This window comes from Epinephelus lanceolatus, chromosome 19, assembly GCF_041903045.1.
Source record: "Epinephelus lanceolatus isolate andai-2023 chromosome 19, ASM4190304v1, whole genome shotgun sequence".
NCBI classification, from domain to species: Eukaryota; Metazoa; Chordata; class Actinopteri; order Perciformes; family Serranidae; genus Epinephelus; species Epinephelus lanceolatus.
In genome coordinates, this window is record NC_135752.1 from 36,891,760 (window position 1) to 36,910,501 (window position 18,742).

General features: G+C 44.1%; 1 protein-coding gene across 3 annotated transcripts in view; it reads right to left on the reverse strand.

Annotated features, from left to right (window-relative positions):
• Positions 1–1,467: 1,467 nt before the first annotated feature.
• Positions 1,468–18,742, reverse strand: part of wdr7 (WD repeat domain 7) — a 142,280-nt gene continuing 125,005 nt past the window's right edge. For all 3 annotated transcript variants that reach the window (XM_078161858.1, XM_033646545.2, XM_033646546.2), the window contains 6 exons: positions 17,954–18,071; positions 17,581–17,730; positions 17,361–17,443; positions 14,427–14,526; positions 6,095–6,199; positions 1,468–2,376 (listed from right to left, as the gene is read on the reverse strand). In XM_078161858.1, coding sequence (XP_078017984.1) covers positions 2,173–2,376; positions 6,095–6,199; positions 14,427–14,526; positions 17,361–17,443; positions 17,581–17,730; positions 17,954–18,071 — 760 coding nt within the window. In that variant the 3' untranslated portion in view covers positions 1,468–2,172. The remainder of the gene's footprint in view (positions 2,377–6,094; positions 6,200–14,426; positions 14,527–17,360; positions 17,444–17,580; positions 17,731–17,953; positions 18,072–18,742) is intronic.

Consider the following 18,742-nt stretch of genomic DNA (forward strand, 5'->3'; position numbering starts at 1 on the left):
AAAACAGAAAATTCACTCATGTGAAGAACTAGTCAGTGCCAGGCACACAATCATGTTAGCCACAATGAATACACCAAACAGGATCTACGCTCACTGTACAAGATTAACAGACTACATTACCCAGCAGCTCTGAGGAGCGAGATATATATTTATATATATACTGTACATGTACGCACTGGGAGCAGAATGGATGAAAGCTGCAAAGATGAAGAGAAGCCTGTACACCTATTAGTGAAGTATAAAGCGACAGAGAAGAAAAAGAAAAGGTTCACTTGGGACATGTCGACAGAGGGAACCATGGAAACTATGGAGGAACCACTCGACAGACAAAAGTGACTCTAAGAGGCCGAACAAAGCTGATGTTGTACTCACACTCAATGCAAAGAAAAAGCGTGGAGAGAAAGAACTTGACCTAAACTTGAACGATTAGCAAAATACCTTCTGCCCCTATTTAACAGGACCAGGTGCTACGGAGCCACGGAAACTAAACTCACAAACAAAACTGAAGCCCCTGTCACACACACACTGCGACCCTGAACTCATCTAGACGTAACTCAAAGGAGCTCTGTGTGAGAACACAAATGTCCCAATCAGTTGGACTGGATGAATAATGGACTTCACCCTGCTAACTCCCCAGCACAAAATCTGCGTAATGTCCAATTGAGGCCATGTGTGAATAGAGCACGTCATTTTCCAGAGAATTTAAAGTAAGCGAGTGACATGTTGATGACATTTCTATCGAGCAACTGGTGCGAAACCAGAAGTATACAAACATCCGAGGGTCATTTACACAACGAAGCAAATGAACATCTGGAGACACAGCGAGTTTCGGGAACTTCTGTCGGTAGGAGTCGAACCTGAAGTCGTCAGACAAATTCAAGGAACGGCACAAGACCCAGCGTAATCAATTAGGAACTAGCTTTGTAAACTACGATTTCTGCAGCGTAATTTTTGCCTCCTACACACTTTACCCTGGCGCCAACCCTCGCCTAAACCACGTAGTATTTCCAGTCAGTGAGATCGCGTCTGACAAGGACAGTCTCCTGTTGTGTGCTAGAGTTCATACGAGAAAACGGCTCGAGTCAGGCTCTGCACCACAGAACGCCTTCTGTTAAATCATACAGCGTTGACGTTAATCCTTTAATATGTGACCAAAATCATATTATGGGTTTTCTCCTTTTTAATATCCGCTGTGACTCGGTGTGTAAAGGTTTACAGTGATCGTGCTTTTAGGACGAGCAGCCTAAAGTGAAAATGTGTGTTAGTGAAAATACACTTGGGTGTAAACACACACACACACACACACACACACACACATTTCTGCATAAAGCTCAGAGAGGCTGAAAAAGCTATGAAGGTGTTATAAAAGTAAAAGCAAACACCAAAGAAGTCTCTCTCTCTCTCTCACACACACACACACACACACACAGATGCAGTGTGAAATGTGGAAAGTGTGTACTTGTGTTACAGAGGTCGGAGAGAACGTAAGCCTTTAAGAGCAGCGGAGAATCTCCATAAAATATTTTAAACCGTCTGTTAGAAATAATGAAATTAATTCTAGGTTGTTTAATTTTTTGAATCTGAAAACTGACAACGGGGCGAAGACTGACTCACGTTAGGTCCCTGTGTTCAATCCAATCAGTTACCTGCAAATTTAAAGATAAGACGATCGTATTTAGCACTGAAATAAACTAACAGCAACAGCTGGGATCCAAGATGGCGACAGAGAAGATCTGTGACATCAGCAAATAAATAGGAATGAGGAGAAGGTGTTAACAAAATACATCGATACAAATCATAATGTAAACGAGCCTTTAAAATAAATTACACAGCGAGCGTCTTCATAATGACCACTATAAGACATATAAACAAAAACTGATCCAGTCCGGTCTCAGACCTGGACCTGAGCTGGGTTTTTACTTCTCTGGCCGAACTGCAACTCATTACATTTAGATTTAAAGACAAGCCTTTGAATGTATCTCAGTGAAACCTCAACGGAGCCTTTACTGTCAGCCTCACTTATCTCTACACTCATTAATAGTTGGACTCGGCAGCTCAGGATATGAACTTGAAGCTAAAACTAAAGTGACCAGTGACAGAGTCCATGCTGCAGCACTTCAAACCCTAAAAAAAATACAACACGAAGGGCTTAGCTGAAGACACAGATCGGGTTTAGACCATGAAGCGGTGCTCCTTGCCGTCGTGGGCCATCAGGATGACGTTGCGGTTGGAGGTCCAGATGAGGCGAGCGAGCTTCAGGTGGTTCTGGGAGCCCGGGGACGCCGGCTGCACCGGAGGAACCTGGTAGGTCTTAATGCAGCGGAGCTGAGGGGCTGAGTTCAGCATCCCGATGCTGCCCAGCAGACTGGTGTTCATCTGTGGACGACAGGAAACACATGAAGCTGCAGATCACACTGAGAAGCATTAAACACCCAGGGTTCGACAAGTTTTATCAACTCCCTGATACTGCCAGCAATGTACAGTTCCACAAACGTCCCGATTCATTTGCACCTTAGTTCAACATTTTACGAAAACAGTGAACAGTTCTTGTTGCTAGGTAACCAGGGCTCGAGTCTAAGGGCTCATTTATGCTCAACATTGGAGACGGAGACAGACGGAGCCTTCTGTCCGTACTCTGCGTTTATTTCATCTGTATCTGTGGACATTACTTGAAAGCCTGCAGATATGGACGAAGCAGAGCAGTACCACCAGAGATCGTAGAGGCAGTGTAGCGTAATTAAAGCGAGATACAACCGTCGGAGATGATGAAGAAATTTAAATAAGGGTGGAACGGAACAAATCGGTCATATATAATAATATACAGTAGGGATGTCAAAAGAACACGTTTATCTGGATTAATTAATCACAGAAAAAGTAACACATTAAAAAACCCTTTGACCCGGCGCATCATTGAAGGCCACAGTGGCTTTGTCACACGATTGAGGCAGACGAGATGACGCTGCTTGGCCCCGTGGATGAAACATTTACGTCCAGGTGGAACTGTTGATAGGAGCACTGTTCTCTGCAGTTTCTGCAGTAAAGAACTTCCATCTTATCGGAGAACTTCAACCCTGAAATATCATCTCAACACAAAGCATTTAGCAGAAAACCCAGAGGTCCGAGCTAGCACAGCCTCTGATGCTAATGCTAGCAGCCAGCCTCGTCAAGACACACTCAACCCGGCGTTCAAAGTGACTAAATTCCCTCCCTTACACAATGGACTGCAGACCAGTTTGGGTGGTGGAGGACAGGGGGCAATTGTGTCCAAAACCCAGCAGCTTTACTAAGACACATGTGCCAACATTCATTTGAGCTGAATTTTTTAAAATACTTTCACAGCAACAGTTGAAGTATGCGATTAATTTAGATAAATTCATCACAGATCGCTTTTTTAATCGCTTGACGGCCCTAATATATAGTGATATTTGTAAAAAGGGATGTATAATGGCTGCACAAACCTCCTCCGTCTACATTGCCACCTCCATTTAAAGACACAAATTACTCCACTGTCACCTCATTTGTCATTTTGTGAAACCTTTGACTCCACCCTCTAGTGCCATCTATTGGTTGTATCTATGCCATCATACACGACGCAGGGAAGTATGAGGACAGTGACGTATCTATTGTCTTCCTTAAAGGGGGTATAAATGAGCCTTAACAACGTCCCGTCGTCCTGGTGATGATAGAAAATAAGGGATGAAAAGCAATCCTCGTCAGGATGCCTCTGGGACGAAAGAGGTTCTGCTGCATGTATAACTTAAAACTAGGGCCCGACCGATTTAATTGGCCGATTATAGCCATTAGAGAAAAATCGGCAATTGATTGACGCTGATGTTAACACTTATATTTTCATCACTAATAAAATGCAGGGAATATGGTGTTTTACTTAGAAATGATGTCCTTGTGTTACTTTTTGCACTATACCCTACCTCTGTTAAACTGGCAATAATAAGAACAACTCTGGTACTGTGAACATACATGTGAATGTCTTAATTCATGTAGACTTTGCATGATTATTTTATTTCCCAGAGGTTTACTGCCTTTTTGCACATCATATTTTTGATTTATTTTGTGTTCAAATTGTTCATATGCAGCTTGTTCCACACAATTTCTGATAATAAAAGTATTTGAAAATAGTAAAATGTTCTTCCTTCAATTTATATCTTTGTAGCGAGTGTTTGAACTATATTTAAGCCATCAAAAGCAGGTATTTTGGGGGTTTTAAACTGAAAAACGTAAAAATGTAATCGGCCGATATATCGGTTATTGGATTTTTTTATTCCATAATATCGCAATCGGCATCGGCCCCAAAAAAATCCATATCGGTCGGGCCCTACTTAAAACTACCGCTTAGCAAGTGACAAACTGAACTGAGCGCTGAGTACACTGCAGCGTGTCTTGATGCTGTTATTAGAGTTGCTATCACTGAGAGGAGGGGCCTTTCCAAAACTGGACACTACTCAGACTGCCACTCAGTTTGTAGTCACCTTCTCAGCTGAATGAAGCACCCTATATTAAAGGGTTAGTGCACCCAAAAATGAAAATTCAGCCATTATCTACTCACCCATATGCCGAGGGAGGCTCAGGTGAAGTTTTAGAGTCCTCACATCACTTGCAGAGATCCAAGGGGAGAGGAGGTAGCAACACAACTCCACCTAATGGAGGCTGACGGCGCCCCAGATTCAAACGTCCAAAAACACATAATTGAAACCACAAAATATCTCCATACTGCTCGTCCATAGTGATCCTGTAGCTACAGCTTTAGCTGTAGTGAGGCTAAAAACAGAGTTGAAATGACGTTTTTCCAAACAACTTTTTATGTCGGGGCTTCAGGACACTTGGATCACTACGGACGAGCAGTATGGAGATATTTTGTGGTTTCAATTATGTGTTTTTGGACGTTTGAATCTGGGGCGCCGTCAGCCTCCATTAGGTGGAGTTGTGTTGCTACCTCCTCTCCCCTTGGATCTCTGCAAGTGATGTGAGGACTCTAAAACTTCACCTGAGCCTCCCTCGGCATATGGGTGAGTAGATAATGGCTGAATTTTCATTTTTGGGTGCACTATCCCTTTAATGTGTAGGGTGTAAACACAGCGGTAAGCTTTGGGTCAAACTTCCCTCTCTGCAGCAGCAGAAGGAGCTGTCATTATGTTAGGTAAGTAAAATGACTCCCATTTTATGTTCTTTATATGTATCTTATATTATCCTTTTGCCATTAAAATAAATAAATGAATCGATAAATAAGTAATTAAACAAATAAACTAATAAATAAATAATACACAAAAGGGAATACAACTTTTCCCTGAGATTCAACGATGACATTGTTTGTCTTTTACTTTTGGAATCATGCTCTCATTGTTCATTCTGATGTTTACAAGCTGCTCATTTCTGTAACAGTTAACTGTGATGACCCGACTGTGTGTCAGTATCGTCATATATGCAGATTGTTGGATGAAATCTGGTCACAAACTGTTCTGTCAACACTGAAACAGAAGTTACTGAACATTTTGGTAAGAAGACCCTCGTCGCTGCTTCCTGTCAGTGATGCTGAACCCTCTGAGGAAACATCGAGTTAACCCGTGAAGATCCTGACAATGCGTCCTGCGAGTGTGTGTGTTTGTGTGTGTGTGTGTGTGTAGGAAAAACACAGAAACCAGAAACTCTATCGTTTCCTGAGATGACACCGCCCCTCCCACACTCACTCACACACACACACACCGACAGAGCGTCTGCCAGCTCATCACCACAGCAGCCGTCTTGCCGGCGCGCTCGCAGCGGTTTATGCTTACAGTAATGCCATTAGTGTGTGTGTGTGTCTGCAGACAGTCGTGTCAGAGGTCGTAAAGACCTTTCATTAAAAATAACAGTTCTGGGAAGAAGACGAGAAGTGTGTCTGTCTGAGTGTGTGTGTGTGTGAGAGAGGCTGCATATGATAAACAGAAGATTAAAAATAGATAAATAAATACATGATATAATTACTGACAGTGCCCGGCTTGTCTGTGTGTTGTTGTCATCACCTCACATTACTGCAAATGTTATTTTTCCCCACAGAAACAGCGTCACTGTCTAAAATGGTTCTGTAGGTGTCACGTACCTGCCAGAAGGAGATGTGGCTGTCAGCGTTGGAGTACGTTGCCAGGTAACGGCCATCAGGGGCGAAAGACACGGCTGTGATTGGACCCTTATGACCGTGGATGTTCTGGAGGGACAGGAAGTGAAAGAGACTCATTAAACCAGATCAGGAGCTGAAAACTTTTCCAAAATAAAAAATGTAGACTCACACAGAAGTAAATCGCTCTCAGTCAACCAGCCGTACACACAGCTGTAGCTGAGACAGCTGCAGGTGATATGATGAGGACGAGATTACACATAAGTTAAGAGACAGATAACACTCTTCTTAGGTTGTTTGACAGTTTCACAGATTGTGTTATTTTTGCAGGCTGCATGGTGTTCTGTGCAATGCCAAACAAAAGTGCACTGATAAAGTTAATTTGAAATCATTTATGAGTGATTAATGTCGTCATTTTAATTTACATTCATCTCCCTGTTAGTGGTGGTTTGTCATCCTGTGAAGAACTTTGTAAAGTCAGCTCAACATGAGCACGATGAATGAATCATTGATCATCCTTCTGACGTTGTTCTGACGGCCTGTGACGTTTCCAACAAGCTCTCGAAGCAACCTGGACTCTTCCTGCTTTATTCATTTTGCTGAATGCAAACCGATTTCCTCTGGTTACCTTATATAGAATATAACTCTCCTGTCTGAACGTGTCTCTGAATGTTTCCATTCCAGTCTCCAGACTTCTCATATCTTGCTCTGGTCTTAGTGGTTTGTTATTGACGGGCACTCTGCAATAAAAAGATGGTTTACGTGACGGTGTGTGTGCTGCTCGTCTGGCCTACAATTTCATCAGTTTAAGAAGTACCGCAGTGTTATTGAGGTTTCACAGAAGCTTTTCACAGATGAAAAACAGCCTGGAACAAAAAGCCACTTCATAGTTTAAAAGAAAAAACCTGAGAAGTATGTCACGCAGGATCGTTCCTCATCAGCCACGGCGGCTAAAACAGGTGCCAAACTGCAGCAGCAGCTCCAGGTTCAGACCCAGACTTCAATAAATTCTGTTTTGTGATAAAGACAAGATGAAGAACAAATTTTGGTCCTTGCTGAAATTTCATCGAGGCGTCTCAGAAAAACTCGTTTTGCCGCCGCGCCGCCCAGATTTTCCCTGACAGTAAGTGTTTGGTTTGGACGAGATAATTCCATCAGATGAGGGGCAGCTTCTGGTCCAACAGATGCTGCCGTTCGCCTCCAGAACTCAGGGGACGAAATAAAGCGGCGCCACGACGCGTGTAACGCAATAAACTGTCCCACCAGATGCAGGGTGTGTAACGCAATAAACGCCCCCCAAGAAATCCCCTCCCCGCCTCTGCCTGCGACTGGGATTACAAACTCTCACCTCCAGATGAGATTAAGATGCGTCGCCACGGGCTTCCAGACCATGAAATAATAACCCGTCTGTGGCGATTAGAGCAGAAAAAAATAATAACGCAATGAAATGAAAATCTCATCTTTTTAATTCGTTCTCTCCCTCCTGCTTTTAGGGGAAATCCTATTAGATTCCAGCAGTGGTGGCTGAGAAAAAAGCCACATTATTTTGATTTCTTTCCAGCCTTTATCTCTGTCTACCTCTTTCACCTCTTCGTGATCCCTTTTCTCAACCTTCTTTCCATCCTTCACCCCCGTCAGTCTTTCCCCTCCATTATTTTCTCTTTGGCGAGATCCCAAATCACATTTCCCATCACTGCGGCTGTTAAAGGCAAAAATGAGAAGAGCAGACGCGGTTTGTCTGCAAACGTTCACAGCATCAAATCAAAGGATCTTCAATCTGTTGAGAATTAAATATGACACCAACATCCAGGTTTTTAAGATCTACATAACTGAGCTTTAAATGCTTTTTAAAAATTACACTCATTTGGCTGATGCAAGGATGATCCGGCATGTGGAGCTGAAGATCAATTAACCTGCTTCCACCTGAGCTACAGCTGCCAGGATGATCTACAGGTGGCACTTGACACGTCAGTCATATTCTTCTGACTTTTCATCCATTCATCCATTTTCATCCGCCAGGTCGTGGGGGCAGCAGGCCAAGCAAAGCATCCCAAACATTCCTCTCCCCAGTGACGCTCTACAGCTCCTCCTGGGGGATTCCGAGGTGTTCCCAGGCCAGATGAGATATGTATGTACGTAATATATGTAATCCCTCTTTCTTCTTCTTTTTTGCGTTCCTCTTGTCTTCACATTCACACTCTTTCTTGTTTCTCTAGCTGCCTTCTTAAGCTTTTCAAGCATCTCGCAGATTTCACTGAAGCCGAGATGCAGTTTGCCCCAGAGTGGTCAGCTAGACGACGATGGTTGTCATGAAGACCCAAATACGCAGAGCACACCTTCAACACTTTTAGTTTGTGTGGTTGAAAGCTTGAGGCTGGCATCAAGTTTGGGTCTACCCTGGAGTCTCCCACCTCTTCTGACTTCTGACTTAATTTTATGTTTATTTCATTCTTCTTCTTCTAATTTTTATTAGAGGTATCTTGATCATACGTTATCAAGATGGCAGCATACACAGAAGCAGCGGCTTTGCTCTCCATCAAGGTAATGTGTCTGCTTGTCTGTGAATTTCTGTATGTAGCACTGGAGACACCAAATTTTATTGTGCAGCTGTGCAGTTATGATGCAATTTAGAGTCACCAATTAACCTGCATGTCTTTGGACTGTGGGAGGAAGCTGGAGCACCTGGAGGAAACCCACGCTGACACAGGGAGAACATGCAAACTCCACACAGAAGGGCTCTGCCACCTTGAGGTTCAAACTAGGAACCCTCTTTCTGTGAGGTGACAATGCTAACCACTGCACCACCGTGCCGCCTGCTACAGAACATTTCAGAGTAGAAATACTGCAGGCTGTACTACAGGGTCATTTGTGGCGGCCTGCCACAATTATAACATCTGACGCCACATATTGATTTTCTATTTTCAGAGCTGGAGAATGCTGTTGGAATATATATAACGTTTTATGCTCCACACTCTCACAGTGCAGAGAGTACTCTGGGCACAGACGGAGCAGCAGAACGCCAGGCGCAGTAGAAATGAAACTTAACCATTCATTGCGCTGGGTCTTAAAGTTTGCTCAGACTTAAAATCAGCTGCGCCTCTCATCCATCGATCTGATCTGATGATCGGACCAACTGATCAATTATTAACCCCACAACTCAAAACTCAAGAACTCATGAGGAGTTTGGTCTGTGCTGCGTTCATGGACCCTCAGAAACCTTCACATTTACTGACGGGACACGGACTGACAGGCTACACAAGGACACACAGGCTGCAACAAATAAAAACACTGTACTATGAATGCTGTAGCAGACAATACAACAAAATCTAATTCTAGTTGCACTTAAATATAATTCAGTAATCCTTTTAGAATGAGCTCTGACCACACATACTATCTGGCCAAGCAGAGCTGCTGTTGCTGCTACAAGAGTTGGACTTTATTATTCATGTATTCATTCATTCACACCCTTAAAATGTCTTCAAATTGTGATAGAGAAATTGTTACAGCAGCACACAAATGAGCTGTGAGGTGGAATATGATTTTTATAATTTAAAGACATAATCAGGAAATAAAACTATTGATTGGAAAATGTAATGAGTTCATGAACGCATCATCAAATGCAATTAAATGAACCTGTAGTAGCTGATGAATATATTCATTAATAAATCATAAAAATAAATAAATAAATAAAAAAAACTCCAAAAGTGTACAAGCATTGTGTCGTCATGCTCCAGGCTCCGTGCAGTGTCTCCACTTAGTGTGAAATATTGGACCAATTCTGCAGCTGACAGTAACATGAAAACTGTACAATCAGAGCGCAGGGCTGCCAGAGCAACACGCCAAGAGACGCTATAAACACTCTGTGATTAACTTTAATCTGGATTCACTGCATGTGACTGTATTTACACTGTTTAACAACATGATGTGAAGATAAAGTGGTGAAGAGAAAGACTAAAGGTGCAGAATAAAAACATGTATGTATAAAGAGAGAAACTGGTTGCAGAGTAGAACTGTTTAATGTGCATCAAATATTGATGCTTCCATATATATTTTGATCAGTGTGTGTGTGTGTCTGTGTGTGTGTGTGTGTGTGTGTGTGTGTGTGTGTCACGGTGGACTGCCGACCAAATCAATCAGCCTATCAGAGAGCAGTGAAGCACACTGAAACCATTTACAGCACTCTGTACTTCAATACACCTGACGCCTGGGGCACTCGACTGTGTGTGTGTGTGTGTGTGTGTGTGTGTGTGTGTGCGCGCGTCACACAGAAGGCTCATCCCATCTTATTTCCATCCCATGTGACTACGACTGGCTGCTCTTAAATCCCACCTCTTCCTTGAATAGCCAATGTAAGGATGTTTTCACAGAGAGATGCATCAACCACAGATTGTGTAATTAAGAAAGACACTTTGGTTCAAAACTCGTGAAACGTGCACTGCATACTCAAGTACTTTCTATCGATGTGTTTGGTACACTGAGCTGCGTCATGAGGGAACGCCACGTGGGCCAATGCCAGAGCAGATCCTGCAGGAGGGAGGCTGGGCCTGCTGAAGCTTACAAACGTAACCTTATACTTCTTGTAGGCGATGCCAGGACCCTGCTTATCAGTTGCAGCCATGGATTGTATGCAAAGATGGACGACATAAGTGGATCAAAAAAGTGAAGCCAAAACATCTCCATTGCCCCCTGGTGGCTGGCTGCAGTATAGGTCATAAACCACGCCCCCTCCTTGTTAGTGGATGGGACATGGGCCGAAAGATGGTTTCTGCCATTTTCAGTCGTTCTCATCACGCTGATGTTTGTTCAAGTGTATTTTTACGCCTCCTGTTGGAAACAGCCATGGCCAGAGGCATTATGTTTTCAGGTTGTCCGTCCGTTCATCCGTACATCCATCCGTCCCATCCTGAACACGATATCTCAAGAACACTTTGAGGAATGTCTTCAAATTTGGCACGAAGGCTGACTTGGACTCGAGGATGAACTGATTAGATTTTGGTGGTCAAGGGTCAAAGGTCAAGATCGCTTTGACCCTGCATCCATCTCATTCTCGTGAACACGATATCTCAAGAACACCATGAGCGGCACTTCTCATTCTGTTAAGTTTGGCTTTGACGAGTTATTCAATGCTTTAAAAAGACTGTTTGACGTCATGATTGAGAGCTGTGTGAGCCAATCAGTGTGCTCGCAAGCAATGGCTCTGCTCGCGATTGGTCGGAGAGGTGTTTGGGTGGGAGCTTGATACCACAGTGATTGCTACTGTGCAGATTCTGGCTCCAAATGACGTCAGCAGGGCAAGATGGCAGCTGCCGTATCGGAGATATTTTGGCTTCATTTTTGTACAGTGGGAGGAAGTGGAGACGTGTTGTCCATCTTTATACAGTCTATGGTTGCAGCTGACAAATACACACAGGAGGATTCAAACCAAACTAACAGTCATGATAAGTGCTGATGCAAACTGTTATGCTGGATACACACACTTACTTTTAACTGTGTGTTTGCCTGTTACATTTGTACATTGTTACATAGCAGATATGTATGTTTCAACAACACTGTGGTTACTGTGTGGTTAGATTAAGACACAAAACCACTTAGTTATGATTAGATAAAAGTTTAGATCATCAAAAGCTGCTGGAAAAACAGCATCGACACGCTAAATACACCCATGGCTTTTGTGTTAGTGATGTCAGAGTTAGGCTTGTGCCAATTTCCGGTTTAACCGGTTCGGTCCGGTTTAAAAGCTCCACCCGGTTTAATTCACGTCAACCAGATAAACCGGGTGGGGGTGGGGGTTGGGGGGGAGCTTTTCACATCAGCGGCGTGTCAAGGGACTATATTCAACTTATCTTGCATTGTAACATACATTATGACAACTTAATAAGGCTTATGTATGTTTTTAAATGACGTGGAGGAGCCTACAAGTGTTTTGTTTAGTTTGTCTCAGAGGCTCCGCGGACTCCGCAGCTCCGATCAGCTGTCTACTGCTGCTGCAAGAGAAGTGTTGCTGGTGGAACCTTTGACCTCGTCGTCACATTGGTCACCGACGTGGAGGACTCCAGCCATGAAACTTTGCAGCCCAAGGATGAGGTGCAGCCCACATGGAGTTCAAGACACCCAAGGAGGATCCTTTGGAGGTTTGATGGTGGTGGAAGGAGCATGCTAAAATGTTTTCACCATCCAGTCAAAGAGACGTCTCCTCCGCTGGATTTGTGATTCAAGAACGGAGAGCCCAGCTTAATGTGAGGGACTGGAGCCTGGGTGGGTCTGAGTGATGTAGCTAATCTACCTTGCAGCGTATACATTGCACAGACATCGGCCCCTTCAGTAGAGGAGTGTGGAAACACCTCACTGGTGACAAACTTTGCACAGATACAAGTCAGTGTAGTCAAGGTCAGACATTTGAGGAGGTATAAACATTATGAAAATACATTTTTGAGAAGGGTTAGGACTTAAAAATTTCTCTCAAAGGTATTCACAGATTGTGGTGCCCTCCAGGCGTGGACCATAGACCCTATATGCTGCCTCCTTATTGCTCTTTGTCCCCAACTAAGAAGCTAGTGTCAGAGGATCTGACTGATTTAAGGGAAGCATGCATTAAGAGCATGTTGTTAAGAGCAAGTGTTCAGTCCATAAACACCAATAAAAGGATCTTGAAGTCTATTCTAACACTGACAGGCAACTGATGGAGAGACTTTAGGGACAGGTGAGACGTGTGCTCTCCTCAGCTTATGGCTAGCTACACTGGTTAGCCTCCGACATGCTGTACAGTGGGAGGTGTCACCTCTGAGGCGGAGCTACACCTTCAGTTACAGAGCGCATTCTCTGGTGTCGGTGCTCACAGAGAGAAACAGATGCAGACAGAGAGAAAGATCAGTCAGATTGTTTCTTTGTGTTCAATTAGTAGACTCAGTAGAGTCTGTTAAAAAAGCAGAGCAAGCAGCTGGACACACACACGCACACACACACACACACACACACAAAGTAATACAGCTGACAAAGGGCTGTTCACGGAGGCTGATCAAAGCTGTAGCAGATGGTCATGCAGGGACTAGCTGGCTACGGTTGGACACATACACACACTAACACACATTTACACACAAATGAATTATGAACAAAAACTCTGCCTCTCCTCTGCTTCCTTCCCGTCTCCTTTCTATCCTCCCTTATCTCCTCATTTCCTTCTTTTATCTCATCAGCTCTCTTGAAGACCAGCTCTCACTTCGCTTCTTCTCTCGCTAATTCTCTCAGGTGGAAATTAAAGTGTTTCGATGAGTCAAAAATCCTTCAAATGACTGAGCGAGGCTCCTCGTACAGATTTGACATTAATTGTTTATATAAGGAGCAGATTATTTTCACCCTTTTTTTATTTGTTGGCGTATCAAAGTAGGGTGCACACTCAAAAAGGTGACAGGGATAACGTGGGGTATCTCCAAGGTAAATATCGCACTGTATTTGTCTGCGCCCTGAGATAAACTGAGTTCTAGTTTTGCTGAAAAAAACAAGGCCTTGTAAACATGATTCAGTGAGTGCCAAGAAGTACCTGAATCGATAAGACTCAGAACTAATCAAACCTAAAGACACCCAGTCGTGTTAATGAAGATGATTGCATTCTTACATTTAAAATAAAATGACTGATACAGTTCCAGTTCACACACACTCTTACATGCACATGCCCACACACTGTTTCCACCCTGCCACTATCTATTAAATGTTAATTACTACGAATACCACTCAAAGGAAAAGCGTCTGCTGTCTTTACCCCGTGCACACAAACATAAACACCTTCACACACACAAACACACAATCAAAGTAAATGTCGGGTGAACAGGGGCCACTGCTGTTATCAGATATAAATGACCCCCTCCACCAGACTAGACTGCTCAGGTTACTGCAAATCAATACGCAGCAAATTACCAACACACACACTCACACAGGAGTACACACAAACACATGGGCTATGCAATCTCACGCACACACGTGTGCAAAGACAAAAACGGGATTAAGTGAGTCATTGTTTCATCATTAATCAGTTACAGAGAGAAAAATCAGTGGAAGCAACACAGCTCCTCTCCTGATTCCCTCCTTCTGTTCTCCTCATTTCCCTTCACTGTTCCTCCTCTCCTCACCTCCTCCTCTACTCTCCTGTCGTTAGAAGCTTTTCATGGATAGACAGAGAACTCAAACACAGGTAAACAACAGCTGGACAGATTATGGATGAATGGAGAAATCTGGCAAGCTTGACTTTGGCGTCAATCAACACCTGATCAGCTCCTGTGTCGATCAAACAACAGAGCTGCTGATGAACAGAGACTTAACGTACCTGACATTTTCCAGTGCGGACATCGTAGAGAGCCACCGAACCCTGGCGAGCTCCAACAGCGATGCGGTGGCTACGGTCACAGTAACCAACCATGTAGAACCTGAACAAGTGGACGACAAACGCACGTTAACGTATCAACAGTCAGATGAGTGTCATTTAACAATTTAGCAAAGAGAGCAGGAAGATTTCACGAGACAAATGATTAACAATAATGCTGTGTTACGGTTTGTTCCTGTAAAACTAAACCACAAGAAACAACTGCACAGCATGTCTGTTCATTATTAGTAGTTGAAAATATGATTACATAAACAAACACCATCTTAAAATGTACATACACATACGACCCCCTCTAGTTAAAGGGCAACTTGTGTATTTTTAAACCAAGATCCTGTTATCCCATGTTTTGTGTCTTCGTAAGTAGTGGGAACTAGGGTTGTCATGAGAACCGATACTTTGGTACCAAGTTGATGCCAACATGCATGTCCGTATCTGTTTTTTTTTTTTTTTTCGGCACTGTAAGTACCAGATACAACTGTGCCCTCAGCGGGCTGTGTTGATTCCTGTCGGAACTGACGGGGGCAGTATACGCACGTCAGTCTGTGCCGAGCACGAGCGCCGAAGAAGAACACCTGTTCTCCGTCGTCTTTGGTAGAAACAATGGCTTTTACAAGTGCTGTTGGAGCCACAACACCTCTGCTTGTCGAAAAGTCAGGTAGTAGGAGTCGTGTGTGGAGATATTTTGCATTTGAGGCAGATGAAAGCAGAGTAATTATAAACTCAGTGTGCAAACGGTGCCTCCGAAGTTTCCAGACCAACGGAGGAAACACCTCAAACCTGGCTAAATACTTAAAAGACAGACACCCTGACTTGTTTAAAGAATTCAAGGTGGGTGAGTTTCAATTTACCATCACTTGTGTTATGTTGTACTTATCCTGAAATATACGTTACATTATTTGGGTTTGGGAGCCAGCTCTCTACATTTATAGGGGCGGCTACTAGTACTCGCTACCTTAAGGCCCTGACACACCAAGCCGACGGTCGGCCATTGACCAAAGTCGGGCCGTCAGTGAGCGTCTGTCGCCCTAGGCACCTTGCCGTCAGCGGTTTTTCAGCCGATTGAGCATGTTGAATCGGCGGCGGTGCTTGTCAGTGAGAGAGATCACTCTGATTGGCTGTTCAGGTTTTATTTCCTCGCCCCTGTAGCGAGTGAATCTGCCTGTAGTGAAACCGGGGCTAACCGGTGCTTCCTCCTCAGGCTCCACTTCACTCAGCTGCCCCACAGACCCGCTGCAGCTAGCGGAGCGTTAGCCGCAGCATGACCAGGGGGAGGGAAGCACAGCCAGTTAGCCTCCGCTAGCCTCTGAGCTAGCCCCTGAGCTAGCCCCGGCTCTCCATATGGATCCACCTGGAGCGAGCCCTGGTTTGTTATTCAGGTTAAAGTGGGAAGAAGCAGCAGATTTAATGGGCAGCTGAGTGAAGTGGAGCCTGCGGAGGAAACACCGGGACCGTCTGGATGTAATAGTCCGTGGCGGTGCTGTGGTGCTCGGCTGCACAGATAGGAAGCCCCTCAGCTGACAGGATGTACCACACAGGCACAGAAGGTACGTGCCACTTGGCCTTCGGATGTAGTCCGTGTAGTGTGTTCAAATGCAACTGACACAGGGCAACGTGAGGCGACGTAGATGACGCAACAGTTGGCTTTCGTCGCCGCTAGTTCTTTGATGTCAGTTTGGTGTGTCCGCACCTTTACGTTATAATTTACCCTGTGACAGATGGCTTAGGTTGTGTGACGTTAACGATACCGTCTTTAATGTTACTTAACGTTGCGTTTCAAGCAATTTTTTTTTTTTTTAAAGATTTTTTTTTGGCATTTTGCCTTTAATGGACAGGACAGGTAAGCGTGTAAGGGGGCAAGAGAGAAGGGGGGATGACATGCAGCAAAGGGCCACAGGCTGGATTCGAACCCGGGCCGCTGAGGCAACAGCCTTGTACATGGGGCGCCTGCTCTACCACTAAGCCACCGACGCCCCGTTTCAAGCAATTATTATCGGACTAATTAATCAACATATCTGTAATTTCAAAGTTTGAAACAGTTTTAATAAAGTAGTGAATTTAGAAATACACGAGTTCTGTTTCTGGATTTTTATCATGGTATTGAATGAGTATCGAGAATCGTGGACATTCACCGGTATTGGTATCGACTACTGAAATTCTGGTATCGTGACAAGCCTAGTGGGAACAACAGTTTTTGAAATTGGTCCAGTATGGAGTGAGAGCACTGCAGCCAGCGGTGGCAATGACAACCAAGTGAAGACAACTAGTAGGGGATGTTGCACAACAGTCTGTAGATGCTGCCTTCTTTTCAGCCCCCTGTAGCCCACACAGCTCTCTTCCACAGAGTGTTTGATGGAATTCCCACTGGTGGCGCCTTTAATGCACTGGTATTTCTGTAACCGTCTGACATTCCAATATTCACACCCACTGCACCCAGTGATTGGCCGAACTTGTGGTGGTGAGAAAGCCAGACAGGGTTTGAGTGTCTCTTTCAAGCTCTCCTTTTTCATTCTTTGCACAACAATTGTTGGCACTTTTCGTATCATTCATGGGGAAACTGTGGCTCAGAGGTAGAGTGGGTCATCCACTAGGCGGAAGATTGGAGTTTCAATCCCCATCTCCCTCGCTTGCATATGGAAGTATCTTTAGGCAAGACACTGAACTTTCCATGTTTTCACAATGTTGACTCATGTTTCTTGGTATAGAGCAAAACTACAAGCTTCCCTCCTGAGCCTCAGCTTATGAAGAAGACACTGTGTTTAAACGTGTATCATCATTTATCCAGAGCACTTTGAGGGTTAACCTTTTGCCAGCTTGTCTTTCTGACAGCTATGAGGGGAAACATGGAGGAGCTGTACACACCCATACACACACACTTACTTGCAAATAGCAGGGAAACACTCCTGCAGTCCTTTCTTCTTCACCAGAGACCCTTCGATACAGTACATGATGATATCCATCACCTGAAGAAGAGGAAGTGACATGTAAGAGAGAGGACGGAGGAGTAGTAGGAGGTGATGATACCTCCCATAATGTCTTTACCAGGACTGTGGAGAACACCATCTTTACAATCAGTAATATAACATGTGATAACGTTTACCTCGACCAGCAGATCCACGACGTCTCCAGGCATCTTCTCTATCAGGATGTCGATGACTCGCAGTATCTCAGTCTTGGCTCTGGCCAGAGTGGTGGTGTGAATGTTCTGCTGCGACTGAGAGTTCGCCTGAGCCGCGTTGTACCGATGAACCTGGAAAATAAAAACACATATGAATCTATCATTACTGGAGAAAGTAATATAAGAAAGAAAAACACGCTGCATCTGAGACCGTTTTGGATACAGAAACGATACATGTTTCAATACCTTACTCTAAGAAATATCAAGTGTTTTATTTAACAAAAAGATACGAACTATGCCCTTAATGTGCTTCTAATCTGATGTTTGTGAAGATGTTTGAACAGTTCAGTCTCACCTCTCTTGCAATGGTGGTGATGAAGGCTGGAGGCCGGGCAGTGGCGATGAGAGAGAGGGCATGGCGGGCTGAGCGAGCAGAATCTGCCGGCGGGTTGAGGGGTAAACCCATGGTGATACTGTGGAGACAGAGAGCAGCAGAGTGTCATTTATATGCCTCAAAAGTATATCTTTTAAATCCAAAATACAGACATTTTTTGTTGGCCCATTTTTGGAGCTGTGTGGCACACTTATTATGAAATACATTCACTGTTGGTTTTTGTCTTTTCATGTCATTGACAATAACAAAAATATAGAGTATCACGAGACTTATCCTTTAAAGAGAAATTCTATAATGATCTAAAGAGGGAGAGATCTAAATAGCCGATGTTATAGAGAGGAAGAAAACAAGATTAAAGTGAGGGAAGCGGCAGAGAGGGAGAGATGGAGCCTTACTAATATATGGAGTGAAGAGATTAGCGGGCAGCTTATAATGTCAAGGCCGAGTCAATGGGAGCCATTCAGCAGACGACGGCATAATGGACTCCCACAATGCAACAGGAATTAGACACACACACCCTAACAGCTGGCCACACACCCCTCTGAGTGTGAGAGAGACAGAGGGGGTGAGCAGGGCCACCTTGTTAAGAAATGACTCTGGGGAGGGAGGCGGAGTGATGGGTGGACGGACGGCCGGGCTGCACGATTCATCTCCTCTGATTACAGATCACAGCTACAGCACCTGTAATTAATACCGGTAATATATTGGCAATATATCAGTGGTATTGAAATGTTTAATTTCATTTAGAGG